The 26,074-nt window shown below is 34.6% G+C and overlaps 2 protein-coding genes across 3 annotated transcripts in view; one reads left to right on the forward strand and one right to left on the reverse strand.

Annotated features, from left to right (window-relative positions):
* LOC139810154 (uncharacterized) overlaps nt 1-26,074 on the reverse strand; it is an 82,731-nt gene that overhangs the window by 26,936 nt on the left and 29,721 nt on the right. Inside the window, exon 1 of one of the 2 annotated variants that reach the window (XM_071773466.1) lies at nt 9,785-11,484. The exons of the other annotated variant lie outside the window; for it this stretch is intronic. Coding sequence (XP_071629567.1) covers nt 9,785-11,246 — 1,462 coding nt within the window. The 5' untranslated portion in view covers nt 11,247-11,484. Of the gene's footprint in view, nt 1-9,784; nt 11,485-26,074 lie in introns of those variants that run through there. 2 annotated transcript variants of the gene reach the window in all.
* On the forward strand, nt 16,924-22,170 carry LOC139810315 (kelch-like protein 1). Its single transcript, XM_071773726.1, has 11 exons — nt 16,924-16,956; nt 17,713-17,893; nt 19,325-19,486; nt 19,639-19,952; nt 20,164-20,259; nt 20,330-20,519; nt 20,671-20,985; nt 21,078-21,240; nt 21,411-21,626; nt 21,697-21,868; nt 21,961-22,170. The coding sequence occupies exons 2-11, from the start codon at nt 17,791-17,793 to the stop codon at nt 22,042-22,044; spliced, it is 1,815 nt and encodes a 604-aa protein (XP_071629827.1). The 5' UTR covers nt 16,924-16,956; nt 17,713-17,790; the 3' UTR covers nt 22,045-22,170.

A 26,074-nucleotide genomic window follows, 5' to 3' on the forward strand; every position in this document is an offset into this window, starting at 1 on the left:
TAATATTTGAAATTTGATGCAATTATTAATTACCAGATAAAAATCAAAAGAATAAATTCGATATTGCAACGTGTCGTCTGATATTTTTTTATTTTCAATGATTTACTAAATTTTTCAAGCCATATCCTTTGAGGCGTTACTCAAATCTCGTAAAAGTTTTAATGATATTTCCGATCTCTTTCATTTTCTCTGCTTTTTTCTTGCTTAACATTCATCAACAATTTATTTCGAATATATCTGAAATAAATATGTTTGAAAAAAAAATATGTTGAAATAAATATATGTTCTAAAGAAAAAATTTATCTCCATGTTGATTTGTAGCACTGACGGATATATTTCCGAGCCACTAATAAATTCTCATTAGTCTTGCGAGGAAACAAATCATTTCCGTGAAGTGTTGAAGATTCATTATTAAAGCCTTAGATGCGAATATAAAATAACTAAAAAGAATACATATGAGAATATGCACGAAAAGTACATATTCAAAGTGTAATATCTGCAACTGAAACATAATTTGCAGATATTTGGCCGTAATACGAGCGATGATAGTGATCATTAATGTATTAGTGTTGGCAATATACATGAAAAAATTTAATTCTGTTTGCAAATTCAATTAGGTTGTGCGAAATGGTTCGAATGAGCGCGCTTACAATTAGTTTAAAATCAATTACGTGATAATTGCAGCTGCGCTCTCGGTCGTCTAGATACGGCCGTAATTAAGGTTGCCGTAAATAAGAAGGAATTATAAAGAATGTCATATCTTTCCATACCATTTCTCAACATTTGTATCATAAAATTATGAAAAGGCCTTAAAAACTCTGTTCCAAAATGCATATGTTTGGGAAACTAGTATTGAAGAATGATTTAATTTTTTATTTGTTATACACTGAAAAAAAATACTTAGATCCAAGAAAATATTTTTTCACATAGTACCAATGGCTTATTTACTTAATATAATCACATATTTATTAGAATTAGATATTTTTACTTAATTTAAATAAATTATTATTTTTACTTAATTTATGTATATTATTTTTACTTAATTTAAGTAAAAATATTTAATTCTAAATAAATATGTGATTATATTAAGTAAATAAGCCATTGGTACTATGTGAAAAAATATTTTCTTGGATCTAAGTATTTTTTTTTCAGTGTAGATACATAATAAAAGTACAAAAGATTAAATATTAAACTTAATTAGGCAATAAGAGCACTTACAAAAGATTAATTTGTTAAAATAATGGTTTGTATTGGCGATATTTTGAACATATTTGACAGCATTAAATTAATAATAAAATTTATTAATAATAAAGTTAATAAGAAACTTATGCGTGAAGTTCTTTCGCGTCGCACGTAAACGTGACGAATGTCGACATTCACGGCGAACGTGTCCGTCCGGCAACAATATTTTTTGGCAGGCAACGTGCAAGCCGTTAAACTCATTGCAAACCAAAGGATTTACGAATGCGATTTCCGCGCAATGGTACACGTCTGGTGCGCATTTCCAGCAACAGGAATATTCGCGACAGATAGACGAACGGGCGCACGTAGAGGCAGAGAAAGAGAGACAGAGGAAAGGAGAAAGATAAAACAAAAAGTACGAAAGGTCGACGTCTTTTTTACGGGATTTGTCTTGAGTCGCAGTGGACAATTTCGGGCGACATTCTCGGGAAAGCGTAAAGCGTTTCTCGATTACAATTGCGGTAACGTCCACCGAGAAAGCGATCTCCAGAGATAACCGAATCCCCCCTAGACACCGGAGCGGTGTCTTGCATTTTCGTATTGAAGATCATCTCGATTATGTTTCGAAACTAATCCGCGCGGGAGAACGAAACTTGTAATTTAGATTGTTGTTTCAGTTTTAAGCAAGAAACTTTTCTCATTGCTATCGTGGTAATGAACAAATAATTGAAAGATAACAATCAAATTAATAATCAATATATAGATATTAACGAGCAATTTAAATCTGTCGGAATTTGTTAATATTTTTTAAATTGATTATTTAATATCTATTTTAAAACCTGACGACTGCGTTTAATTTCTGATTTAAGCTATAATTCATATAATATCTGTTTTTTAACTTAATAACTGTGTTTAATTTCTGACTTAAATTATATATTTTTAAATTTAATACCAAAAAGGGGTCGAAACATACGCTTTTAATATAGCTATTGTTTATATTGTTCTATTTATTTAAATTATAATAAATTGTAGAGCGCATCAATTACCGCGCCTGGATCTTATTTTTATTTATTATTTGATTTAGTATTTGATTAATATTTTTATATTAGTTTCAATTTAAATTAAAATTTTACATACACATATGATATAATCACTTATGTAATGTAATAACGCATATTTTATCTCTATTCAAATGTTGCGTATGCAAGCACAGGCAATGAGTTATTGATGGAGCAGTTAATATTCCTGCGCAATCCGTCTTTGAAAAGCTCGAGCAAAGGGATACGAACGCATCAAGGATCTTTGCAAACTATTACTTACCGACAACGAGATACCGGTCTTTGAATGCGAATGTAATGCGTTGCATAACGTAGAGAAGATTGATGGCACGTCAGTTTAGTTTTCGGTAGTCATACATTAGCGTATTGTGCCCAATTTTTATAGATATATTATACTTATCTGTGCTTCTCAAAAGTATAGCATTGTGTTGATAGTTTCGTCAACCTGATATGTCTAAATCTCATTTTATATGATATAAATTCGTTGGAATATTAAAAAATTTTTTGAAATAAAGATAAATTCTTTTTACTAATAACAAAATTTTATTATAATAAAATTTTATCCTATCGTTTCTTTTCTTATAAATAGTTTATACTTTCCCGCGCGAGGTATTTCTGTAAAATCGGGATTAACGGCGTCTCGGGTTAATTTTATTTCCCGATATAAAAAATATTTCGGTATATCTCGTGCGTGCGTGCGCAATGCTAAGAAGAGGGAAGACACATTTTCGTGCGTGATTCGTTTATGTGCGGCGGTATTTTTGCGTGGCTCGTAATTTCATTATTTTACGAGGTACGATTTGCGGGTTAAAAAAATGGCTTGCGACGGAAATTTCAACGTTTATTCCAGACACAAATTGTCCACTTGCTTCTGTCAAATATACTTCATATGTTCGTGATTTACGTATTCGTTAAATCATTTGTACTATTTAAATACTATAATAAACTTTTAGTGCGTATAAGATTTGCTTACGTATTCGTTTTTATATTTGATTTTCAAGAATTGAGATTATTTTAATTTTTAAATGTAATCTTACATTTAATATCCTTTTTAATTATATAATTTTATATTATAAGAGTTTATGAGATATAAAGAGTTTTAAATTGGGAGGGCTATATGTTACATAAAGAAAGTCATAAGACTTAAAATCTTTCATTCTTTTTTTATGCACGATAAAAGCAAATGTTTTTTTTTATATTTACAAATAATTTCGAATATCGTATCAGTTAATCTAATGGACAAAAAGATGTGTTTCTTTATTCATTTGTCATTTATTCCATTTCTCCTCGTTTAAAACGAACAGTGCGGATTTGTTTCGTTCTACCAGGTTTTGAAAATTATCGAAACAGTTGTTTCGCGGCGGACGAGTTCGGACCACTTTGGGCGTCTTCGATATCGTTCGTGAGCGCGCGAAATCGGCCGCCATATTGGCAGCCAACGTTTCACGGCGTAAGTACGTCGTTCCGCGATTCAATTGTGACATTTTGCGTGTATGAACAGATCGGGGGACGCAGCAGTGATGAAAGTGTTCGGTGTTTGGTAACGATGTCGCTGCGAGAACCAGTGCGCGCGGAAATAATTTGCATCGACGTACATTCGTCAATCTCATTGTCAGTCCAGTCCAATCTGGTCTACCCCCCAGTCACCGCGGACCGTCCGCATAGATGATCTTCGCTCCGTATTTCCGCGAGTAACCCCGTACGAATCTATTCTTAATCTATTCTCAAAATCGAAAGTGACGATAGCGGTTAATTGAAATAACTAATAGAAATACTTAATAAATTATTTGTATTAACATTGTCCGTTACAACAAACTTTATAATTGATTTTAGTAATTTACTGCTTAATTATTGATTAAAATAATGAAGTCTTGCTTACGAAAACAAAAGATACATTAATAAAAATTCGAGTTTGATATGATTTGAAAGCAAAATCTGCATTCTATTTTGAGATAGATTATTAAATTAATACTTAATATTTAGAACCTTTTAGAGAGAATTAGGTTTGTCATTAAATGTTATATTGAAGGATCATTTAAGGTCGAAATTACCTTAATACTATTTTCTAGATCGAATTTAATTCTATATTATTTATTCATCCACCGATTCATCCACATCGACCAAATATTACATATTGTAAATAATATGTCTGCCAAACATTTTTATTTAATTAATAGATTTTTTTATACATGTTATTTATATTTGCTTTACCTTTGTTGTATGTTTGTTTAAACATTAAAAGAAATCTTTACAAGAAAATAATTACACAGTTTTCTTTTAGTCATAATAAATCAAATATTTCTGATGGTATAGAAGTCGAATCGATAAGTCTTTGTTTCAATGAATATATAATACGGATCTGCACATCAAATTCTGCAATATAGACAAAATAGTGCTAATAAAAATGTTATGGAAAAATTTTTCGTAGCAATTGTAACCTTCAAATGTACAGAAACAGAATCTTTCTCTTTCTCTTCTTTTTTAAAGAGAGGGATGCCTGTGCGACAATAGGCATTCCAGACTTTATCTTGAAATCTTGATGGACTTCATGTCGACTTAACGCGTTGAAAGCATCCACCGCGGGGAGTCGAAAAAAAACTTTTCAAGTCCGGCAATTTTTATCACGCCTCTCTCATCTGCGTTGTCTCATGGTCGGTTCCGCCTTGAGGCAACCGCGCGCCATTATTCAACATTTTTGCCTATGCGCGATGATTCCGCACGACGATTCCGCGCCGTGCCGACACGATTCGTATCTCGCGTCTTATCGGAGATGCCGGCTCGGCCAGACGTCAGACGCCGCGAGAAAATGCGGCCGGCTTTGGATTTTAATCCGATGGAATTTTAATCTCCAGATTTTTCCTTACTTTCCGAGCGAATCGAGGGCTGAAGCCAAGGACGTAACTGGCTTAAGCTTCAGTAAAAGCCTCAAGTTGTCTCAGCACAGCGCATATATTTAGATTAAGTTTCATATATGTCTATATGTAGTTCTATCGTTATAATATTATCATGTGATATAGCAGGTATAATTGACACTACGTTCCTTGTGCAATGTGTATGATAGAAGATTAAAAAATATAACATTTTTTCACATATTAATATACAAAAATATACCTATATCAATTATATAAGTACAGGATAGTTTTGATAAACTGCAGTAAACTATTTAAATACTTTGAAATTAAATAATTATTTATGTAACAAACTAAATTTTTTATTTCATATTTAAATTTAAATTTTAATGTTTAAACTTTCTTAGATGTTATGTTATTTAAGATATACAGAATATTGAATGGGATTTAGAAAAGTCCGCTGCGTATAAAATAAATGTCCCTTCTAGTCTCTCAGATCCAGATTGAGAATTACGTTTTAGATTTATATACTTGTGCGTCACAAGCTCTCGTAGATTTTCGAGATTTTATATATTGGACATATGTATCATATTTCTTATCTGGTATATTTGCATATCGCTTTATTTATTTCCCACATCTGCTCTTTTATATTCTTTTTTTCTTATATGTATTTTGAAATACCTAATTATAAAATTTGATTATATTTTCTACATATTAATTTTTTCATATTTTTATCGATATGGGCAATTGCAGAGGATAACTGCTTTATTCTTTCAAACAATAAAAAAATATTGCGGTAAATATAATAAATTTTTATTCTCATTCTTCACTCACGCGATACGAATTTCGAAAGTTCGTAAAAGAATTTAAGGAAAAATGGGATCAGAAACGCGTTTATTAAGTATTTGTTCGTAATTTAAGATAAATTACGAAGACTTGATTCCCTATAAAGGTGAAGCTGTTTTATGCATATGGAAAAATCAACGTATGCATAATCGTTTAAAAAAGAATAAAATTTTATCTGTAACAAATATTTTATCACGAATGCCGCGCATCAAGCCGTATTATTGAATCTGATTGAAATGCAAGTAGCTCTATTAGAAGTAGTTTCTAATGATATATACTTTGGTCTGTCGGTGACAAAATTCCAATGCTTCAAGTTAATGCTTTCTTACTCTATATTACTTTACTGATGAAAAATTCAAGTTTTGAACTATTTTCTTCGATATAGTTTATTATTACTGAGAAATTTAAAATTTTATTATCTTTATCTTTCTTTAATATAGTTTTTCCGAGATTAAAATAATTACGGAATAGTTTGGAAGTATGTAAATTATAGGTAAATCTTATGAGAATCTAAAAGCATGTTTTAAATAAAAAGTTGCTAGTTATGCAATAAAATTATTAGCAAAATAAATATTTGTTTTATATATGAATTGCATTGCTAAAATTAATTTTTATAGGAAATTAAAAAAATGTAAATTGAATTTTAGCGCAGAACATGAAGTATCTGCGTAAAAGCAGTAAAGAATGAGCGGTAATTATAAATGGGATGACATGCAAATGGATTGTATAAAAGGCAGGCAACGGGTTTTTGATGATGATGGAACTTTATTGCCCTAGGCCAATGTGTGTGTGTGTGTGTGTGTGTTTTCGAGAGACGTGTCCGAAGCAGATATTTAAGCACGTCAACAAAAAATTGATCTGTCGCTCTCTTAACACATTTCCAAATTTTTTGCTCCCATCTTCGTGGATCTTATCATATAAGCGTCAATTCGTCACTTGTCTGACGTTCTCTCTCAGGGCTGGAGTGAAACAAATGCAAAGTGTTTATTAGTATTTAATTTTGTATGCTATTTCTTCATCATCTACTGACAATAATGTATATTTCTTTGTACTTCTTTGTACTATCGGTGAAAATAAGATTTGTTAACTAATACGAAAAACTTTTTTAATTCTCGCATATTTTTCCGATCACTTATATATTGTTGGTATTATTGCGTTTAGAACAATATAGTGATAATTAAAGTAAATTCAACGTTATCCTTTGAACAGTAATATCTGGTAAATTTTTTAGTTTTATTTAGTTTATGGCGCTCTTGTCAATTCTTATATATATCGCGTTTTCAGCTCTTGCTCTCTCTCTCTCTCCTCGACAAGGCTTGTAATCGCAGAGTAAGCGAAATATAAACAGATTTATATATTCGACAAATAGTTCACCGATTTATTTCTGTTGCGGACCTGAAACGAGTTTCAGAGAAAAGGTACGTTTGCAGTACGGATCTGGCATTAAATTCTACGTATATTTCTCTTATACGCACAAAAATCTTGCATTCGATTTCATCGGCCCTGTTTACGTTCTTCGTGATTCGATCTCACGAATATGACAAGAGAAGCAATTAGACGAATAATTAAATAGAAAAATGACTGGGCTATCTAAAGAGAGAACCATTGAACTACGCCGCGAGGCCTAGCATCATACGCACATTCACATGCGTGTGTTATACGTGCAAAGAGCGCTTTCTCGCGGCTTGTCTCGAACGGGAACGGGATCAACGGTCTGATACAAGTCCGCTTCGATGACGTCAGTTTTCTAGTAGCCTAATTCATTCGGGTTATAAAAAAAATTGAGAACTATTTCTGTTTGAATTTGACGAGTCTCGTGTTTCCCAAATTTGCTTCAAGGAGTTATCTCTTTAAATTTATAGTGTAGATAGAAACGCGAACTTATTTCTTTGTGAATTCTTGTAAAACATATATATTTACAACTTATCAAAATCAGAGATAAACGTATATAGTGCAGCACTTTGAAGAGTTTCAGATGATCTGCCAGGGTATTCTCTTCATGTGAATATTGCTTGACTCGTTTTGCATGAATCTCCATATTCATGTAACTATACGATTATATATTCGTCAAATTCATCCGAATTATCTCGCAACAGAGAATTCCTTTGGCGTGACCATAAAGCGGCACGTTAGTATACCAGTTTTTGCAACCATCGTCGTTTGCGATACCGCAATTTCGCCCCTTATGTCGCGATGTGATAGCTTCCGTCTCGTGAGATATCTGGGCCAATGTAAAGACGGAGGGAAAGATCATGTGCCATCGTTCCGATGCGCAAAATTCCTTATAAGGAAGGATTATTACAGCCGGCACAGCTGTTGATACAAATAGCCGTTCAAATCATCCTCATTGGATTAGTGTTACTGTGCGTTTTTCGCGAAAGCCCAGATATATCTTGACAAATCCATCATTGATCGAATGAGATGATCAATTCGCGACGATTATTGTGCATGTTGAACTGTCTTATTTATGAACATAGTCAATGAAGTTTTCGAAAGTTTTTGATAAGAGATTAAGATTTATTATATAGTATTTATTATATATTTTTATAATTGTTAAAGATGGAAGAGGTCTAAAGGAGGAAATTTTTTGTTTTAAAAACATAGTATTAAAAATTATCTTCTTAAACTATTAATATAAAAAAAAAATAATATATCACTAGTTTCTAATATCAATAATGATTTATTTGTAACAATGTGTTATATAGTTTTAACATTTTATGATAGAATATTTTATAATATGAATGACCCAATATATCTTATATGACGTGATGACTTTTCTATCTCATTTTTCAAAGTAGTGTTAAGCGTAATAAAAACAACGCTTATTAAGCACAGCTGCAAGAAGAAACTGCGATTTTCCGCTTCTGGCCAATCGCCAGCGAGGTGATGTATACGCGTGCAGTGTTCCTATAGGGAAATGTCGCAAAGTACCCAAAGTTAAAGTAGCAATGTTAAAAATGTGCCGCAATTTTGCCGTCGCTCGAGACAGCCGTAATGCTAAATGATACGTTCTCATTTCACGATCAATTTCGGTAATTACGTTCCCTTCAGAGTTTAAATTAAAACGAGTGCCCTGATAATTTATTTTAAGAGAATTCCGCTGATATATATTATTTTTTGAAAATTACGTTAATGAATGACCGCATCTTTTTCTTCGCTTTTATTGCTTCTCGTTTTATTATTAAAAATCTTACGTTTAAACTAAGGAAAATTTGACTTAATAAATTCTTTCTCGTTTGCGAGAGTATCGATTGCTCCGTTACATATCAGATATGTAGCTGATATGCTATCAAATTCAACAACCGCTCATCAATATACTATCTAACGAAAGTAAAAGTGTTTACTTTATTGGCACTGTTTGCGTGCGCGGCGCCCGCGTTTGTTATAAATTTACATTTATCTTTTTTGCATTTACAAATATATTAATAATTAGATATTGGATTGGATATATTATTGGATACGTTAATAAATAATAAATAGATATTGGATTGATATAAAATTTAACTTTTTTAAATTATTTCTAAAAATAGCTTTATAAAGAAATTTGACAGGAATTATGCCAACCCAATTATGCTAAAACAACATTAATAACGCACGTAAATAGTCTATTAAATATAATTTTTACTTTTACTTTTGTGCATAAATCTAAAAATGACAATAAATGAAAAAGCTTTTATCGGCGTTTTTACAAGATTTATTTTAGCAAAAAGGCAAAAATAGTAAATAAAAAAATAGAATAAAGTTTGAAACATTTGCTTTGAAAGTAGAGTGAATTGTGAAATTTAGGGCAGCCAATTATCCGTAGTCTAGTGACTAACATTAATCTCGATTTCTGTTCGCTTCACTAACCTGCCTGTAGATGCACGTGGTGGCCGAATCTGACCTCCACCTGCTGAAGAAAGATGCCGGCGGCGCCGTGCGCGCCGTGCGACAAAATTTGTACCAGTAAACCCACGAGGAGGACCACCCAGCCCCAACCGCCCTCCGGATAGTAGTGTTGCCTCAGGGTAAGCAATTGTCTGAGATCCGCGACCAACTGGCGAGGTGCCGCGTGCGTTTGCTCCGGAGACGCCGCCGCCGCCGGTGCATGATCGCTGCAAGCGACTCCGCTGTCGTGAATCGACAATCGTGGCAACGACCGACTGCGACGAAGCGTCGTCGTCGCGGCGGCGATCGGCGCCGCCAGCCTCGTCGAATCGGTTGCCCGATTGACGGCGATCTTGGCCGCGTTTCGACTCGCCGCCGCCGCCGTCTCGCGACTCAAATAATTCGAAAACTTCCACAAACGAGAGTATCGACCGTAAGAGAAGTGCGACTCCCCGCAGTTTTCGCATTTTCTCGCGCCGCTACTTTTCCCGTCGTCGGCGCAGAGGATGGCGATATCCGTTTCTCGATCCCGCGATTTTTCTCGATCGCGAACAGCGTTCCTCGCGGACGCGGATCGCCGCGTTTTTCCGGAGACGCGATTGTCTTTGGCGGAGGAGTGAACGACCTTGCGAGACGCTTCACCTCGTAGAGCTTCTCGAAATGCGCCTGTGCTCGACGTGGCGGCGGATACAATGACATTGTCCCCGTGAGGATACTCGCGACTCCGCGGCGAACTGATTTCCATCCCGTCGCAGTCATTTTTACGGTTCTCGATATCCCTGACGCGCTCGCATTTGCTCGATCCGATCGTTTTATCGTTACTCTGGGAACAGTATGCTGATTCGGATGGATTGTTTATGCAATTGTTCGTCGATGCAGTCGCGCTTTTTATTTCACGAGCAACATGCGTCTGTCTCTCGTTGTACTCATTATCGAAGATATTTTCGCTCGTTCGATTACATTTATTGAATATTTGGCGAGTTTCCTTTATTTCGTTATTTAGCGAGTTTGTGCAAGTATCTTCAAGTTTATTTTTCGAATCACTAAACTTTTCATTATTTTCCTTGCATGTAATTAATTTACGATCGCTGACGATGTTACTAGCATCGTTATTCATCTTATCGCCATTTGTATCCTCGTCAATGTCCAATTTGTTGGCAATATGAATTTCATCTTCGGATTCTTCCTTTTGCTTCGACCATTCTTTATTATTTTGTATATAATGATTTCCACTAATGCCATTGCCATTACTTGAATTCGTCGATGAATGATCGCAAAATTTTGACCGCCCGAGAGGCTCTTCGATACATTTGGCGCGATGATTATAGTCATTCCAAGATTTGACGACTACGCGAGCCTCGCTCGATGATCTCGATAACACTGCAGCTGTCGCAGACGTTAGTTGGTATTCTCCAACTTCAGAATCTACGCGAGAGGCTGCCATTATCCGGATTTCCCTTTCTCTGACTTCATGGTGTCACATGGCTTCTTGTCTTCATGATCGTTCTCATTATTTTCGTCGCCGTCCTCGTCGTCGTTGGCGCTTCCTTTCTTCCGTCTCTTTCATCCTTTTCATGGTCAGATATCCGAGGCTCGAAAGACATTTGTCTCGGAGTTGGAATTTTGCGATCGAAACGAAAGACTGAACCGCAATAAGATTTTTGATGCATTATTATTGTCGTGAGACAAATCAATATTTCAAATTCTATTAATGTATTTTATAGTGTTATTTAACACAGACACGATCCGTTTTGATAAATAAATTTTGATAAATAAATAATAAATAAAAAATTTATTAATTAATATTATATAAAAAATATAGCTTCAAAAAATTATTTTTTTAAATATGAGTTGTAGAAAGTTTGCTAATTTTTTTCTATCGACAAAAGATTGTATTGCAGATTAATATATATGCAAAGCAGATAAAAATCGATCGAATTTTAAAATAAATTTTTTGTTAATGAACAATTAAGCTAACGAAACTAACGCCACCACGTGCATGGATTGTGAGTTCTTGCAACTGAAACCGACGAAAGTTTCACAAATACAGTCATATTTCTCACGCCTGGCGGTGATTGTCATTTAATTGAAAAACTCCGTAGAACTTGGAGAATAGTTTCCGAAGATAAAATAAACTTTCGAGACGAGGGATGCGCCAAAATCGCTATAACGAACCGCAATTGCGCCGGTCGCGAAACTTTCGCGAAAGTCATAGCCAATCTCGAAGGTGGAAATGGGAAATGTGCTCTCGGAGTGCGTCCTCGTAACAATCCTTGATTATGCAGAACCAAGCGAGTCCCTTCCTTGCGGGACACGGTAGCGAGATTTTGTGTAACACGACGACCGAGCGCGACACGCTCAGCGCGCGAACTGAGCGTTCAACTCGGCGCGCGAGGGCCGTCTCTCTGCGGCTGCGGCCGGGTCGGCGGCGCGTCTCTCCGCTTCAGGAGTGGAGCCATCGCGATCCGCGGTCGTCGTTCCTTCTTTCTCCGCCTCTGCCCTTGCGTGTGTACCACCACGGATCTGTTCCACGCTACTCCACTTTCCCCCCACCGTGGGTGAACGCGTGATGCTCATCAGCGGCCGTAGATATGTCCTGCCAATGGTTTTTTCTAGTTCTTGCGAACGCAAACAGTTGTAACTCCTCTTTGGACTAACTCTTTTCGATGGCGGATCGGTATCTTTCCCGTCTTTCTCTTATCTTTTTTGATTCGCCTCTTGCGTCGATTGATTCCGCCATTCAGAATGTAGGTGCTCTTGTTTGCTTCTTATATTGATCAATGTAACTGTTACGCACCGAACTTGCCGAAATGATCTTGAGTATTTATCTTGGACCGTAATAAATGGTACTATCTGTGTATCTATGCATGTTTCTATGAGATTGACTAATATTGCGGCAGTAATCCGCTGGAATGCTTTCCCTCCATTTCTTTGAGGATAACTCTTGATTCTATAAGTGCATGTACAGTGATCTTTATTGATAGATATCTTGATTGATTGATCATATCAATTGTAGTACGAAGATTATGAATGCAATTTAATTTTCTAATTTTTTTTATTAAAACCTCCTTATAATATATTAGTAATGAGATTGTTTTATGATTAAAATTATTGTTTTAAATATATTAGTACTTAGATATATTTGATTCTACCAATTTGATATGATTTTTATTATACTAATAATAAGATTATTAAGTAGATTTGTGTTTATTCTTTATAACGTGACCTAATTAGACCTAACTAGATGTGCATTATATCGTCGATATAATCTCTTCGCAAAAGTTGAACAGGAAGTGTACAACTTGGGATGAAACTTCAAGCTCATGAAATTTTAATCCCACTTGAAATTTTTCGTTTGATCGCTAAGTGATGAATGGGCGAATACTTTCGCCATTCGGTAATTCACTACACGGAACAAATCGCGCAAAGAAACTCTACTTTGTCTTCCTTTGCCGCCGGTCGACGTTGGGGCGATTCGTTGACCATTGTGCACGGATAAATAATTAGCCGGTCAAATTATGCTCGTTCTCCATATAAGCTGAACGTGCGAAAGGCAAAGCTATGTACAATGTATTACGCAACACGTCTGCGTGCATAATTTATTCCTTTCTCCAATAGGCTCACGATGTCGGCGCGAAAGCTTTCTTGAACGAGCCCTGGCAAACGAACTTTCGGAAGTATCTCATAATCAGTCTTAATCCTTCCCGACTTTGGTTCAACGATTCGGTTAACAATCAAGCCCCGCTCTCGTTCGTACATCAACGTTTTAGGCAGTCATTTTATTACGCGAGAAATAAAAATCGAAACTGCTGTGATAATCTTAACCTTTCTATTTTTTCGGCGGAAGATCCCTTGGCGAATCTTGCACAGCTCTCTTGACGATCTCTCCCCCGTAAATCCCTGCCTGTTTCATTCCTCTCTTTTTGTGGACATTATTCTCTCGTTGCCCGGAATATATGAATTGAGGAAGCGCGCAGCTGCCATTGTAGTTAATATATCTACGGATTAAGCGGATATTTTATTAGGCCGAGATCGATAAATATCCACAGAGAGTAGATTATGGAAGCTTCATTTTATCTTGAAAAAAGGGTTTTACGAGATTTTTCATCGTTGTCTAGTCTTTATTTTATTATCGTGAAAACATTCTACGTATTTTTTTGCAGTACAGTTTTTATCTTTTAATTTATCCTTTGTTGTGCACTGGGGGTAGAAAATACCCCAGCGTATTTTCAAACGCGTTTTTCTAATACGTACAATGCGAATCGGGATCTGTGCTGCCATTTACCTGTAGTCTAGGAATAACACTTCAAGATCATATACATAGTTTTGCCCGCCCGGCTTTAGTCTGCTCATGGCAGTGGTGAGAAGTAAAAAAAAAGTAAATAGTAAATATACTTTTTTCAACTCCGCTATAAACTAATATTTTTCCTTGAAAGTGTAAATATTTCAAGAAAGTAATCCCGCAAAAATTATTAAAAAATATTAAAAATTGAATTTTTTATGCATTTTTTAGTGAAAAAGTCCATTTTTCGGTTTTTTTAGTTAACATCGTTTATAGTTCTTTTATGTTGCAAAATATTAATGAAACCTATTAGACCTTATTTTGGAAGCTTTGAACAATAGCCAGCAATTTTGTTTGAGTCAAAATAACGAATTGTACGTCTGTAATAAACGTTTTAAGTGACTGGGGTATAAAATACCCCCTGTGCATAATACTGTGCGTAATTTTGAAGAGGTGTGCACAACAAAGGTTATAACACATATGGATGTGCAGATATATGGAATATTTTATATATTTTCTCTCAACACAAAGTTCACAAAATTGTATTTAAATTAAAATGTAGCCGTTTAAAACAAGTCCAAGTAATTTTTTATGCTTGTAAGAAAATTAGAGAGACGTGACAATCATGAGAATTATTGTTGAACGCGATCTACTTGATAAACTTATCCGAGAGTGACTCATAGTTTGTAAGGGGTTAAGGGTTACATCGCTAAAGACTTTGGTCTGCTTTAACGAGCAAATGCTCGTGTCATGCTCGTATTATTCGTCTATACCATTTCGTTAGGACGTCGTCAACGCTTTTTCCGCGTGTCATGTTTCAACTCGTTATTACATATCGATTCGATATGGCTCTTTATAGAAGATACGAACTGGCAGGGAGTAGTGTCCTCCAGACAGACAAAGCAAAAACGTCGAGGAGCTATTACACGGTCAGAACGTCATGTCTGACATAATGGAGTTTAAGAGGCGAGACTTACGAATGACTTACTGAAGCACCCAAATTGCGGTGTGGTAGTATATAGACTTTCATCTTTGGTAATATAATTGTCTTTCGACTTTTAAGATTATTATTTAATCTGCACAATGGCGCATGTCTTAATTTGTATTTTATATGTGTTTATTATATGAATTGAACTTGTCCTAAAGATAGACATGTCTAATTTATTTATAACACTATTGATTAAAGAAAGTTACAAAAATGTTTTAATTAACATGTATAATACATAATAAGTATACTTATAAAATAAAATGTTATTATATATGTTGCTAAAAAATGCAGTATTAATAAAATTGTAAATTTGCATTATGTAACATATTAAATTAATATTTAATTTGTACATTTTACATATTGCTTTGTTTGCTGTACAAAAAAAGATGAATAGTAGTTTTCTTAAAAGTATAGTTACTATATATACATATATAGTTACTATGCAAATGGAAACTTGAATAAGACTAATGCGTTTATAAATTGCTTTATCATGATATTTCTTGATAAGCCTCTTTGTCAGATGTTTCTCCCTAAATTATTTTACACCTACTCATCGTCGCGATTCATCGTCGACACTTGCGAAGTTACATGCAAGACATCCGTTTCTTGCTACGATTGTTTCTTGTTCGATGTCTTGGAAGCGATGTTACGTTGAATATTCCGCATTTCTTACGTATTGTTACTTAGAAATCAACTATAAAGTTATGGAATTTACATTTTAATTACGATTTTCGGATTACAAAATATTTTTTTTTCTTTTATTTTTATCTATTACGCAATAAATATAATATTATATCTACGCTCTAATAACGTATATCATGATTACTTTGTGATCGCAACAAAATGATCACTTCAAGAATATTAAAATCTATGTTTATTCCATAAAACTTTACTGATTGGACTTGATTATTTAATTAAGGTAGTTCGATGATGAAGGGCCGAAGTCAAAACAATGTTTATAATTTTTTTATTTATATGATTATAAAAAAATAGAATAACGCATCGCAAAGCTTCGTAACGACGTAAAAGACCATTAGTAAATAATTTTTACGTTGTAGAATAATATTTTGCCTGAAAATAGATTAAATAAAGTGTGTGTTAACGCGTCGCTTGACTAGTTTTCAACTTTAATTATTAATTGAAAAAAAAAAACTGTACGGTGGATCGTGTTCACCTTCAACTACGGGCTTCCTTACAGTGTCCTCTTTCCATCGATATATGTATATTGTTCAGACATTTTTGGCGAAAGATTTTTCGCAAACTCGCGTTATTCGTAGGAAAATAATCGTTTTTCCTATTAGACCAATGTTAAAATCATTAAAATCACTTAATTTTAAAATTAAATATTTTGAGAACGGGACGGTGAATTATCTTTTTTCTGGGCTTAATCGATTCAGGAGAGTTCCTTTTTTTGATATAAAAAATAAACCTTTGGCAAAAGTTGTTCATCATCGAACTACCTTAACATAAATTATAGTTTAAAGAAGTTTTTTACTTCGGAGAATATTTTTGTTTAGACGAGTTAGTTTTGCTTTAGCTGTCAACCGGTCTACACCTTTGCGAATACTAATTGTAAGTTTGCGCTCGCATTAAGGTGAGTACCATATGAGTCAATATAAGGCCTAAATTTTATTTTAAGAAAAACTATTTTTATGATATGTATATTCTAGACCGCACTTGTATAATTACTGGTTTTATAATGTAACTTGTCATTCGATTATGTATCAATTTATCTACTGATAAATGTAAACAGTTCAAGATTTGACTTCAGTTGACATTCGTACAAGAGAAATTGCATCTCTTCGATGTAGGCAGCTATCATGCCAGTGCCATATGTGTTCGCGGGAGGTTATGTATTGTGTTTACGTTGAAAAATAATAGAAGGTAACAAACAATTTCGATAATGAGAGATTTGCTTCCAAAAGAATAGTGCTGTGGAAAGAAAACACTACACGGCGCGGCGTTGCTACATGTTCATGTCGCGTTACAGCTGATCGAAAGGCCGACAAGAAACATTCATCAACTTTTGATTGAATTCTTGGAAGGGCGGCAGTGTGGTCTAGTGGTAGAGCGCCAGACTCGTAATCTGAGGAACCAGGTTCGAGTCCACTAGAGCCATGAAGCATGGAATGTTTTTCCGGTAGCTGCGCCCCTTCGCGCAAGATAGGCTCTTGTGCGGAGAAAACTGGGCTCCGTCTTTCGAAAAGAGACGTTAAACCGTTGGTCCAAAGGGTTAAAGTGAGAGGAGAAAGATAGTATTGGTAGTAGATTGCGAACCCTGCGGGGATATGCGATAAATCACGAATTTTACAGATTTTTTTACAGATTGAATTCTTGGCCTTATTACACGTCGTTATTTGTCTTATACTTAACAAGTGCTAGAAGAATTAAACAATGTTATTTTCAGTTTTTTGAACTTGTTTCTTCACAGACAGTGAGTGAAATTTTCGAAAAATGTATGTTTTCGGTACAATTTCCCATAAAACCTACGTTAAAAATGCCAACTTTGAGATGTAATATCTCAAAAACTAGACGTCAAATCTTTTCAAAATTGCAAATTTAAGTGTGTGTGTGTATTATTTAGGTATTCTTTATAACATATTTTTAATTCAGATTTTTTTCTTTGACATGCTCTGATAGCCAAACCACCTTAGGTATACGCAATCTTTTGATTCAACCTCGCATCCAGAGCGAACAGCTTTTGAAGTAGTGCCCACAATGTCATGCGTATCCATCTCGCCGAGCCACGCGGAAAGTAGCCTCCGAATTATGGAGAGTTATCTGCACAAGCAACAGCTGACAGACGTCACGCTGATCGCGGGTAAGTGTACCCGTCCTTTACCGGGCTCCGGGATGCTTTTTGTTTTGATAACCACGCACCTATGTGTCAACTGTCAATTTGACTTTATAATGATTCAGATTATAATAGTTAATCAAATGTTTTAATTAATAAAAACGAGGAGAGTTATTATTTTATCCCAATATGTTTACATAGAATATGCATTTTCATATATAATTTTATGTATATTTTGCTTCCTCATATAGAGGAAGCTTTATTTTCATAAATTTCGTATATGGACCTTTGATCGCATATAAAGCTAAGTGTAATCAACCGAATTTAAAAGAATTATATATGAAATAGGGGTAGAAAAGACTGAAGAGTAAAAATTGTTTTTTGAGTTTTCGATGCCAATGTGTTGCTTATGTTCTAAAACGTCGAAAAATCACGTTTGAACAAAATGTCTGTGTGTATGTATGTATGTGTGTGTGTGTATCTTTTTTTTGTTTGTGGTATAACTTCCGTAATTTTTGAGATATCGGGATGCATTTTTTTTAATCGATAGAGTATTATGTAAGGAAGGTTGGGATTGAATTTGGCGATGATCGGTAAAGCGGTTCTTTTTTAATAAAATTTAGAATTTTGGTAAAAATATTTGTGGTTGTTCTAACTTCCGCAGGAGATATTGATCTATTTCTAATTTTATTATATTCTTCAGTCATTTCTACCCCTATTTCATATATAATTCTTTAAGATTTGATTGGTCTCTGATATTTTTTCTTTTCTCTGAAACTAGCAAATTATTTAGCAAAGTCAAATCTGAATGCAATCTTTTAAATCAATAAATTAGTATAAACGAAAAAGTATAATTAAAGAAAGTTAAGGAAGGATAGAGGCAGATAGACTTTAAGGAAAGAAGCAAGAAGAAAATGCAGCCTGTAAATTTTATGAAAAAATTTGAAAAAAAATTTGTGCAAATTAGAAATTTGCACTTGGCTTCCTCATCAAATTTAGATGTGCGATTTGGAAATTTGCACATAGCAAAGTCACAATTTTGAAGTGAGAGAGTAGGAAATTAGCAATTTGAATCCACAACGTATTGCTACGCGCGAAAAACTTCCTCTATGAGGAAGCCAAACTAAAAATTATGCATCTAATAAAATATAAAAGATTCCTCATAGACGAGCTTTGAGCGCGTAGTAATACGTTGTGGATTCAATTTGCTAATTTCCTACTCTCTCACTTCAAAATTGTGACTTTGCTATGTGCAAATTTCTAAATCGTTTATATATAATATCAAGATTCAAAGAGAAATACTTTTTATTATTAAAAGTTGTTATTCAAAGTTTTTAACCAGTAAAAATTGAAGAGAGTATATTTTGTACACAACATATTGAAGATATTCTTCGCACTCGATGAACTTGTGACATCCCATTTCTCATATTTCCTTTCTCTGTTCTGTGCTTTTCTTAGGAAATAAGCGTGTCCCAGCTCATCGATTAGTACTCAGTGCTGGCTTAGAATATTTTGCTGCCATGTTCACAAACCCTCTGCGAGAGTCGACACAAAATGAAATAGAATTAATAGATGTTGATGGAGATGCTTTATGGGCTTTGGTTCTTTATTGTTATACAGGTAATTGAAGATATGTTTTATGTAAGAAAACATTTAACGAATATTAACGTTACAATAAAGGCATTTGCAGATATTTTTTTTAAGCCGTTCTTGTTAATTTTTGGATTTCTTATCAATTCTTAATAACATGTTTTTTTGTATATGTATTGCAGGTTGCGTAGAATTGCAGGAAGATAGCGTAGAGACTTTACTTGCAACAGCATGTTTGTTACAATTGAATCCAGTTATTAAAGCGTGCTGTCAGTTTCTCGTCAAACAACTTCACCCAAGCAACTGTCTGGGTATACGGATGTTCGCCGATACGCAGGGTTGTTCGGAATTGTTTGAATACGCACACGCATACACTACCAAACATTTCATGGAAGTTACAAAAAATCAAGAATTCTTACTGCTATCTGCTAATGAAGTTGCGAAGTTACTTGAATCTGAGGATCTTAATGTTCCCTCGGAAGAAACTATCTTTCATGTAAGACAACTGTTTGTTGAGCGAACCAATTTATATAAAATATTAAGAAGGAGATGTTATCATAGCTATAAGTGTTTTATACTATTGATCATAAATATACAAATATGTATTTCTATAATTGTTTGAGCAAATATTTCATACAAATGCAATTAAAATATCTAAGCTGAGATACAGAATAAATAGAATCGTTACTGTTTTATTATTATTTCAGGCTCTAGTGACTTGGCTGGAACACGATCTAGAAAACAGGAGCAAAGATGCCAGTAAATTATTAGGTTTAGTCAAATTACCATTGCTATCACCCGCGGTAAGTTCATCGACAGCTCAATTTTTTCACTTGACAGAACTTGTGCATTAGCACTAATAAATCAAAACAGTTTATAGCTGACAATATTGAGAGTAACGAAATGTTCAAAGACCAAAGAATGGCGCAGGAATTAGTAATGGAAGCATTGAAGTATCATTTGCTGCCTGAGCAAAGACCTTTGCTTCAAACAGGCAGAACGAAACCCAGAAAAGCCACTGTGGGTACGTTGTTAGTTGTCGGAGGGACGCACGCCAATAAAGGTAATTTATTATATCTAAAATGAATTATTTAATATTAATCGCATAACTGATAATTAATCGATCACGATTAATGTAAAGAAAATATGTTATGCCAATATTGTCGCACTATTTTACTTTTTCCAAGCGAAATAATTTGCAACGTACTTTCTAGGTGCAACATCTATAGATGCATTTTCATTACGCGATAATGCCTGGAGATCTTTAGCAGCTATGAGCAATAGAAGATTAGATTTTGCCGCAGTAGTAGTCGATAAAAAATTGATTGTCGCGGGCGGTAGAGACGATTTAAGAACATTGAACACAGTACAATGCTTAGATTTCTCCACTCTTACGTGGAGCACTCTACCACTTATTGTCGTGGGCGGTAGAGACGGTTTAAGAACATTGAACACAGTAGAATGCTCCGATTTTTCCACTCTTACGTGGAGTACTCTACCATCTATGAATGTTCGTCGATACGGATTAGGTATGTGCAAATGCATGAGAATTTGCAAAATTAATGTGCAATTTCTTTCATTTATTCATAATCGAACCCTGTCAAATAACATTCTTTCTCAGGATTGACAGTCTTAAGTGGACTTTTATATGCTGTTGGTGGTTACGACGGTCGTTGTTATCTTAATGCGGTAGAGAGATGGGATCCGGGAACAGATCAGTGGAATTCAATATGTCCTATGTCCGTACAAAGATCTGAAGTCGGTGTAGCTGTGTTAAATGATAAGTAAGTCTTTACAGATAAATTATTAAATGTATATGTCATATCTGTTTTCAATCATTTTAATTTCCTTTAGTACGTGTCTTCGTATAAATATTATTTTATTAACTTTAAATCTTATTAAATATTAAATTTTTTTAAATAAATTTGATATTAAATTTTTTATGATGTTTTAGATTGTATGCCGTAGGAGGAAGAGGTATGAGTTCCTGCTTAAATACAGTAGAATGTTACGATCCGCACACGAACAAGTGGACACCTTGCGCACCTATGTCGAAGAGACGAGGCGGCGTAGGCGTAGGAGTAGTGAATGGTTGTCTTTATGCACTCGGTGGTCGCGACTATTCAGCTAGCAAACCCTATGTTTGCAGATTCGAGAAAGGTGTAGAAAGGTACAAAGCCGCTGTTACATTATATGTTAAAGCTTTCAAGTTATATATAATGCGATGTAACAATATATAGATATGATCCTAAAACCGATACGTGGACTATGGTTGCGCCAATGAGTGTGCCCCGGAGTGGATTTGGTGTGTGCGTATTAGGTGACCGACTTATGGCCGTGGGAGGATACAACGGCCAACAATATCTCACACTAGTGGAAGCCTACGATCCACATCTCAACGAATGGGAACCTGTGAGTGTATAAACTATTCCTGTAATTGAATATGGTAAATAGGAATAATTGTAAATATATTTTGTAAACTTAAACCTTTTTTATGTTTATAGGTTGCTCCTCTTAAGGCTGGCCGTGTGGGACCCTGTGTTGTTGTAAAAAATTTAACCAATAACATATTAGATTATTTTTACTAAACGATCAGTAATTGGACTTGCTAATTATGCAAATTTATCATTAAAATTAATCCTTAAATACATAATTTTTTGTAGAACTCTATTTTTTTTAGTAAATAATGATTGATTAAAGAATTCTAAAAGAGATATTTAACAAATTCTTTACTGAGTTGAACCCTCTCAAGGAAAGGGAAAAAGGGCCAAAAAAGATCCTTTACAGATATACAAAGCCACGTGTTTGAACTTCATAAGGAAAAGTACACAAAGCAGCAAAAAATTGCTTCAAATATATGCAAAGCTGTGCTTTGAAAGGTGCCATTTCACGTTGACGCTCGATGCTTATTTTCAGCGAGCAAAATCAAAATCATCAAAAATAATATATTTTGGTAAATCTGAAGTTTTTATAATGTAACTTTTTATTCGATTATGTATTCAATATATCTACTCATATTCAATTTATCTACTGATAAATGTAAACAGTTCAAGATTTGATTCAGTTGACATTCGTACGAGATAAATGTCGCTACATTGCATCTCTTCGCTATAGGCAGCTATCATGCCAGTCCCGTGTGTTCGCGTGAGGTTATGTATTGTGTTTACGTTGAAAAATAATAGAAGGTAACAAACAATTTCGATAATGAGAGATTTGCTTGCAAAAGAATAGTGCTGTGGAAAGAAAACACTACACGGCGCGACGTTGCTACATGTTTACGTCGCGTACAGCTGATCGAAAGGCCGACAAGAAACGCGACAATTTATCAACTTTTGATTGAATTTTTGGCCTTATTACACGTCAACGTCGTTTTGTCTTATATTTAACAAGTGCTAGAAGAATTAAATAATGTTATTTTCAGTTTTTTGAACTTGTTTCTTTACAGACAGTGAGTGAAATTCTCGAAAAATGTATGTTTTCGGTACAATTTCCCATAAAACCTATGTTAAAAATGCCAACTTTGAGATTTAATATCTCAAAAATTAGACGTCAGATCTTCTTAAAATTGCAAATTTAAGCGTATTTAGCTTTTCTTTATAACATATTTTTAATTCGGATTTTTTTCTTTGACATGCTCTGATGGCCCAATCACCTTAAACGATCTTACTTACGCTATTTCACTGAACAGCAATTCAAGAAAAAATGTGATAGAATAAAAAATGAGAATCTGCAGAAGATAATAGGATTTATATTTTATCATATGTATTGTTTTTATATAATTATTAATTTTATATCTACAATTCTTATAGGGATAGAGTTTATAACCCTGTAAATTGCATCGAAATTCTGAAAGTGGAGTGCTAATTTTACAGAGATTCAATTTTTTCTTTTCTTCAATCTCACAGTTTGTCCAATCTTCAGAAATTATAGAAAATTATTGATCGGGAATATTTGAGAAATTCTTTTTCCTTCTCGGTAATCCAACAGCAAAAACTGCTCTCGGAAAGTCTCCCAGATTATTGTTAGAGAACGGAGAGCATAAGTTTGTCGCAGATTCTTGCATTGGAGTCATTTCGTTGCTTTTTGTATCCGAATGACTCCCGGCACGATCGTCGCAAGGAACATCGAGATAATTGAATTAGATATTTCTGTTCTTTATTTCTGTAGTTTCCACCACTAAATGGTATAAATCAGGGTATTAATTGATGTACGTGTGTTTTTGTTACTAAATATATCTTAATCTGTTTATTGTTATTTAATAACATTTTGTTATCCAAAACTATTATACTTCCAAAATATTTAATTATATGAAAATGTCAGCCATATAAAAAAAAAAAGATTTATAGGAATTAATGAAATAAATTATTTGTATTACATCTTTTATTACTATTATTCTTTTATTCTATACATATATTCTGAACAAGAACAAAAATAAGTATATTCGAGATATAAGAAATTAGATTTACAATACGATAGAAATCGAAGATTAGTGCTTGAGTTTGATTCGCTGAAAGATTTTTTTACAAACTGCGATTTTTAGGATATTAGTAATATGCTGAACCATTGACAATATTTTATTAATATTTTGCCAAGTTTTGTTAATATTTTTTCAATTGAAAGTGTTCAGAATTTTTTAACATTTTTTATTTGAGTTAAATATTGAAGTATATAATGGTCCAATATATAAATTTTAATTATAAAAGTATAAAATTGTAGTCAATATATCATGAAACTAAGAATTAGTCTTTTAAAAATTAATTTTATCTTATTCCGCGATACAATTAAACGTATAATACTTTCTTTCGGTCACATTTCGTTAAGCTTTGATTCTCTTCTGTTTTATCATGCACGTCACGTCTACTGTAAACGTCTACTAAAAACTCTCTCATTTCCATTCGCATTTCACTTACAATTCTTATAAAATGGTCCAATAGTTTCACGAAATGATTTCAAATAGTTTAAAGTTACTAGAAATATTTTCATAATTTTTTTTAAATGCTAAAGAATAAATTCTTAAAATTCTAATATTTTATGTTAAATATGGTTTGCAGACGCAACAATTAAGTTGCAGTCGGTTAACATCGTCTTCAGACAAATTGCGTACGAAGTATGACCATGGACTTAGAGCAACGAAACTTTTGTGAGTGATGTCAATTCTATCGCTTATTTTTCCTATCTACCGCGTAAAAAGAGAGTTGGATATAACTAAACAATTCCGATCGGAATTCATTCCGAAAAGTTCCATAATTCACTCTCGTGAATAAAGAAACAAGTGAACAAAGAGCCGACCGCGCAAAAGCTCGCGTTACTCTTCTTTATTTTGAATTACTTTATTACTTTAAAATTGTTTCTCACTCAGATCGAATTATTATTGAGAGAAGAATTATTGTTTCAGGCAGTGTGCTGATACGGCCGGTCTACGGTACAACGCGGAGAGTAAGCCATAATAGCCTATTCATCGAAATACAAGAAACGGAATTCATATTCGGCGTACGTTAATTCTGTACCGCTAGGTATATATATATTAAACGTCAGGTAAATAATTAAATATTGCCGGCGCAGCGCGAGACCGTTGGCGCGCGGGTGCTCGACTTTGTTTTTTGTTTTCGCGTATACGCCGCGTGGCGCGGTGTTTACAAAAACGGTCGCCGCGTTATCATTCACGTTTCGCTACTCGGAGCGACAGGTAGCCGAGCGAGCGGCTCCGTGCGTAGCGCTATTACATCGCGATAAGTCTTACGATGAAATCACATCAGGTATCGGAGAGATGCGGGATTCTCTGTTAACCGTCGCTGTCGGATTATCCTGTTTGCATGACCGCCTAATTTTCGTCGTTCGCGGCGATTCACGAACGTCGCCGAAGCGCTGGTCATTCGCGACGATTCACGAACATGGCCGAAGCGCTGGTCGTTACGCGGCACGCGCCTCGCGTGATTTACAGGAAAACGGGAATCGGAGTGACTAGTGAGGTGAATACAGAATTAATGTACGTCGAATATAAGTTTCTTGTATTCGATGGACTATCATTGCATACAGGAGAAGACGATCGGAGTGCTGGACTAATGTTTCGTCGCGATTTATTTAACGGACGACGCGACGTGACTCGAGCGTATATTTTCGAACGGGTCGCTCGTTTCAATTCGGCCAGTGACTCGACTCGCGTTGTATCCACGCGGCGTCGGTATGAAGTTGGTTGCGTTCAGCGGGGAAAGCAGCTCGGTCAGCTCGGTGTGGAAGTGCGCCGTAGTACGTCGTCGATCGTTTCATCTCGGGATGAGTGTCTAATAAAGTATCGTGATCGTATTATGACAGTTACTTCGCTCTCGATCGCGGACAGTGGTTCTGGGAGTAGCCTGTGCAACGGGAGGCGAGGAGGAGGAGAAGGCGGCCTGATAACCTCGTCCTGAGAGGAGGAGGAGGCAGAGGCATCGGGCTCCGGCGGAGCAACCTTGGGGTGAGTATCATTTCTTATCTTAAAATTAATAATTCTTTTCCATTTATTCGGGCTGCTTTATCTCGATTAGCTAGAAATAATTAGAGAAAGAGAAACCTAACCATCAAAAATTTTATAAAAGTTTATTCTCGCAAAGATTTTTTCCAGAAAATATATAATTTTAT

Source organism: Temnothorax longispinosus, chromosome 3 (assembly GCF_030848805.1).
Source record: "Temnothorax longispinosus isolate EJ_2023e chromosome 3, Tlon_JGU_v1, whole genome shotgun sequence".
NCBI classification, from domain to species: Eukaryota; Metazoa; Arthropoda; class Insecta; order Hymenoptera; family Formicidae; genus Temnothorax; species Temnothorax longispinosus.

What these genes read in the sequence shown, in the direction of transcription:
- LOC139810315 (XM_071773726.1), top strand. Translation starts at nt 17,791, where the DNA reads ATGTCATGCGTATCCATCTCGCCGAGCCACGCGGAAAGTAGCCTCCGA. An exon ending in CGGAAGAAACTATCTTTCAT is followed by an intron (nt 19,953 to 20,163) that starts GTAAGACAACTG and finishes TTATTATTTCAG; the next exon opens with GCTCTAGTGACTTGGCTGGA. An exon ending in GTAGCTGTGTTAAATGATAA is followed by an intron (nt 21,241 to 21,410) that starts GTAAGTCTTTAC and finishes ATGATGTTTTAG; the next exon opens with ATTGTATGCCGTAGGAGGAA.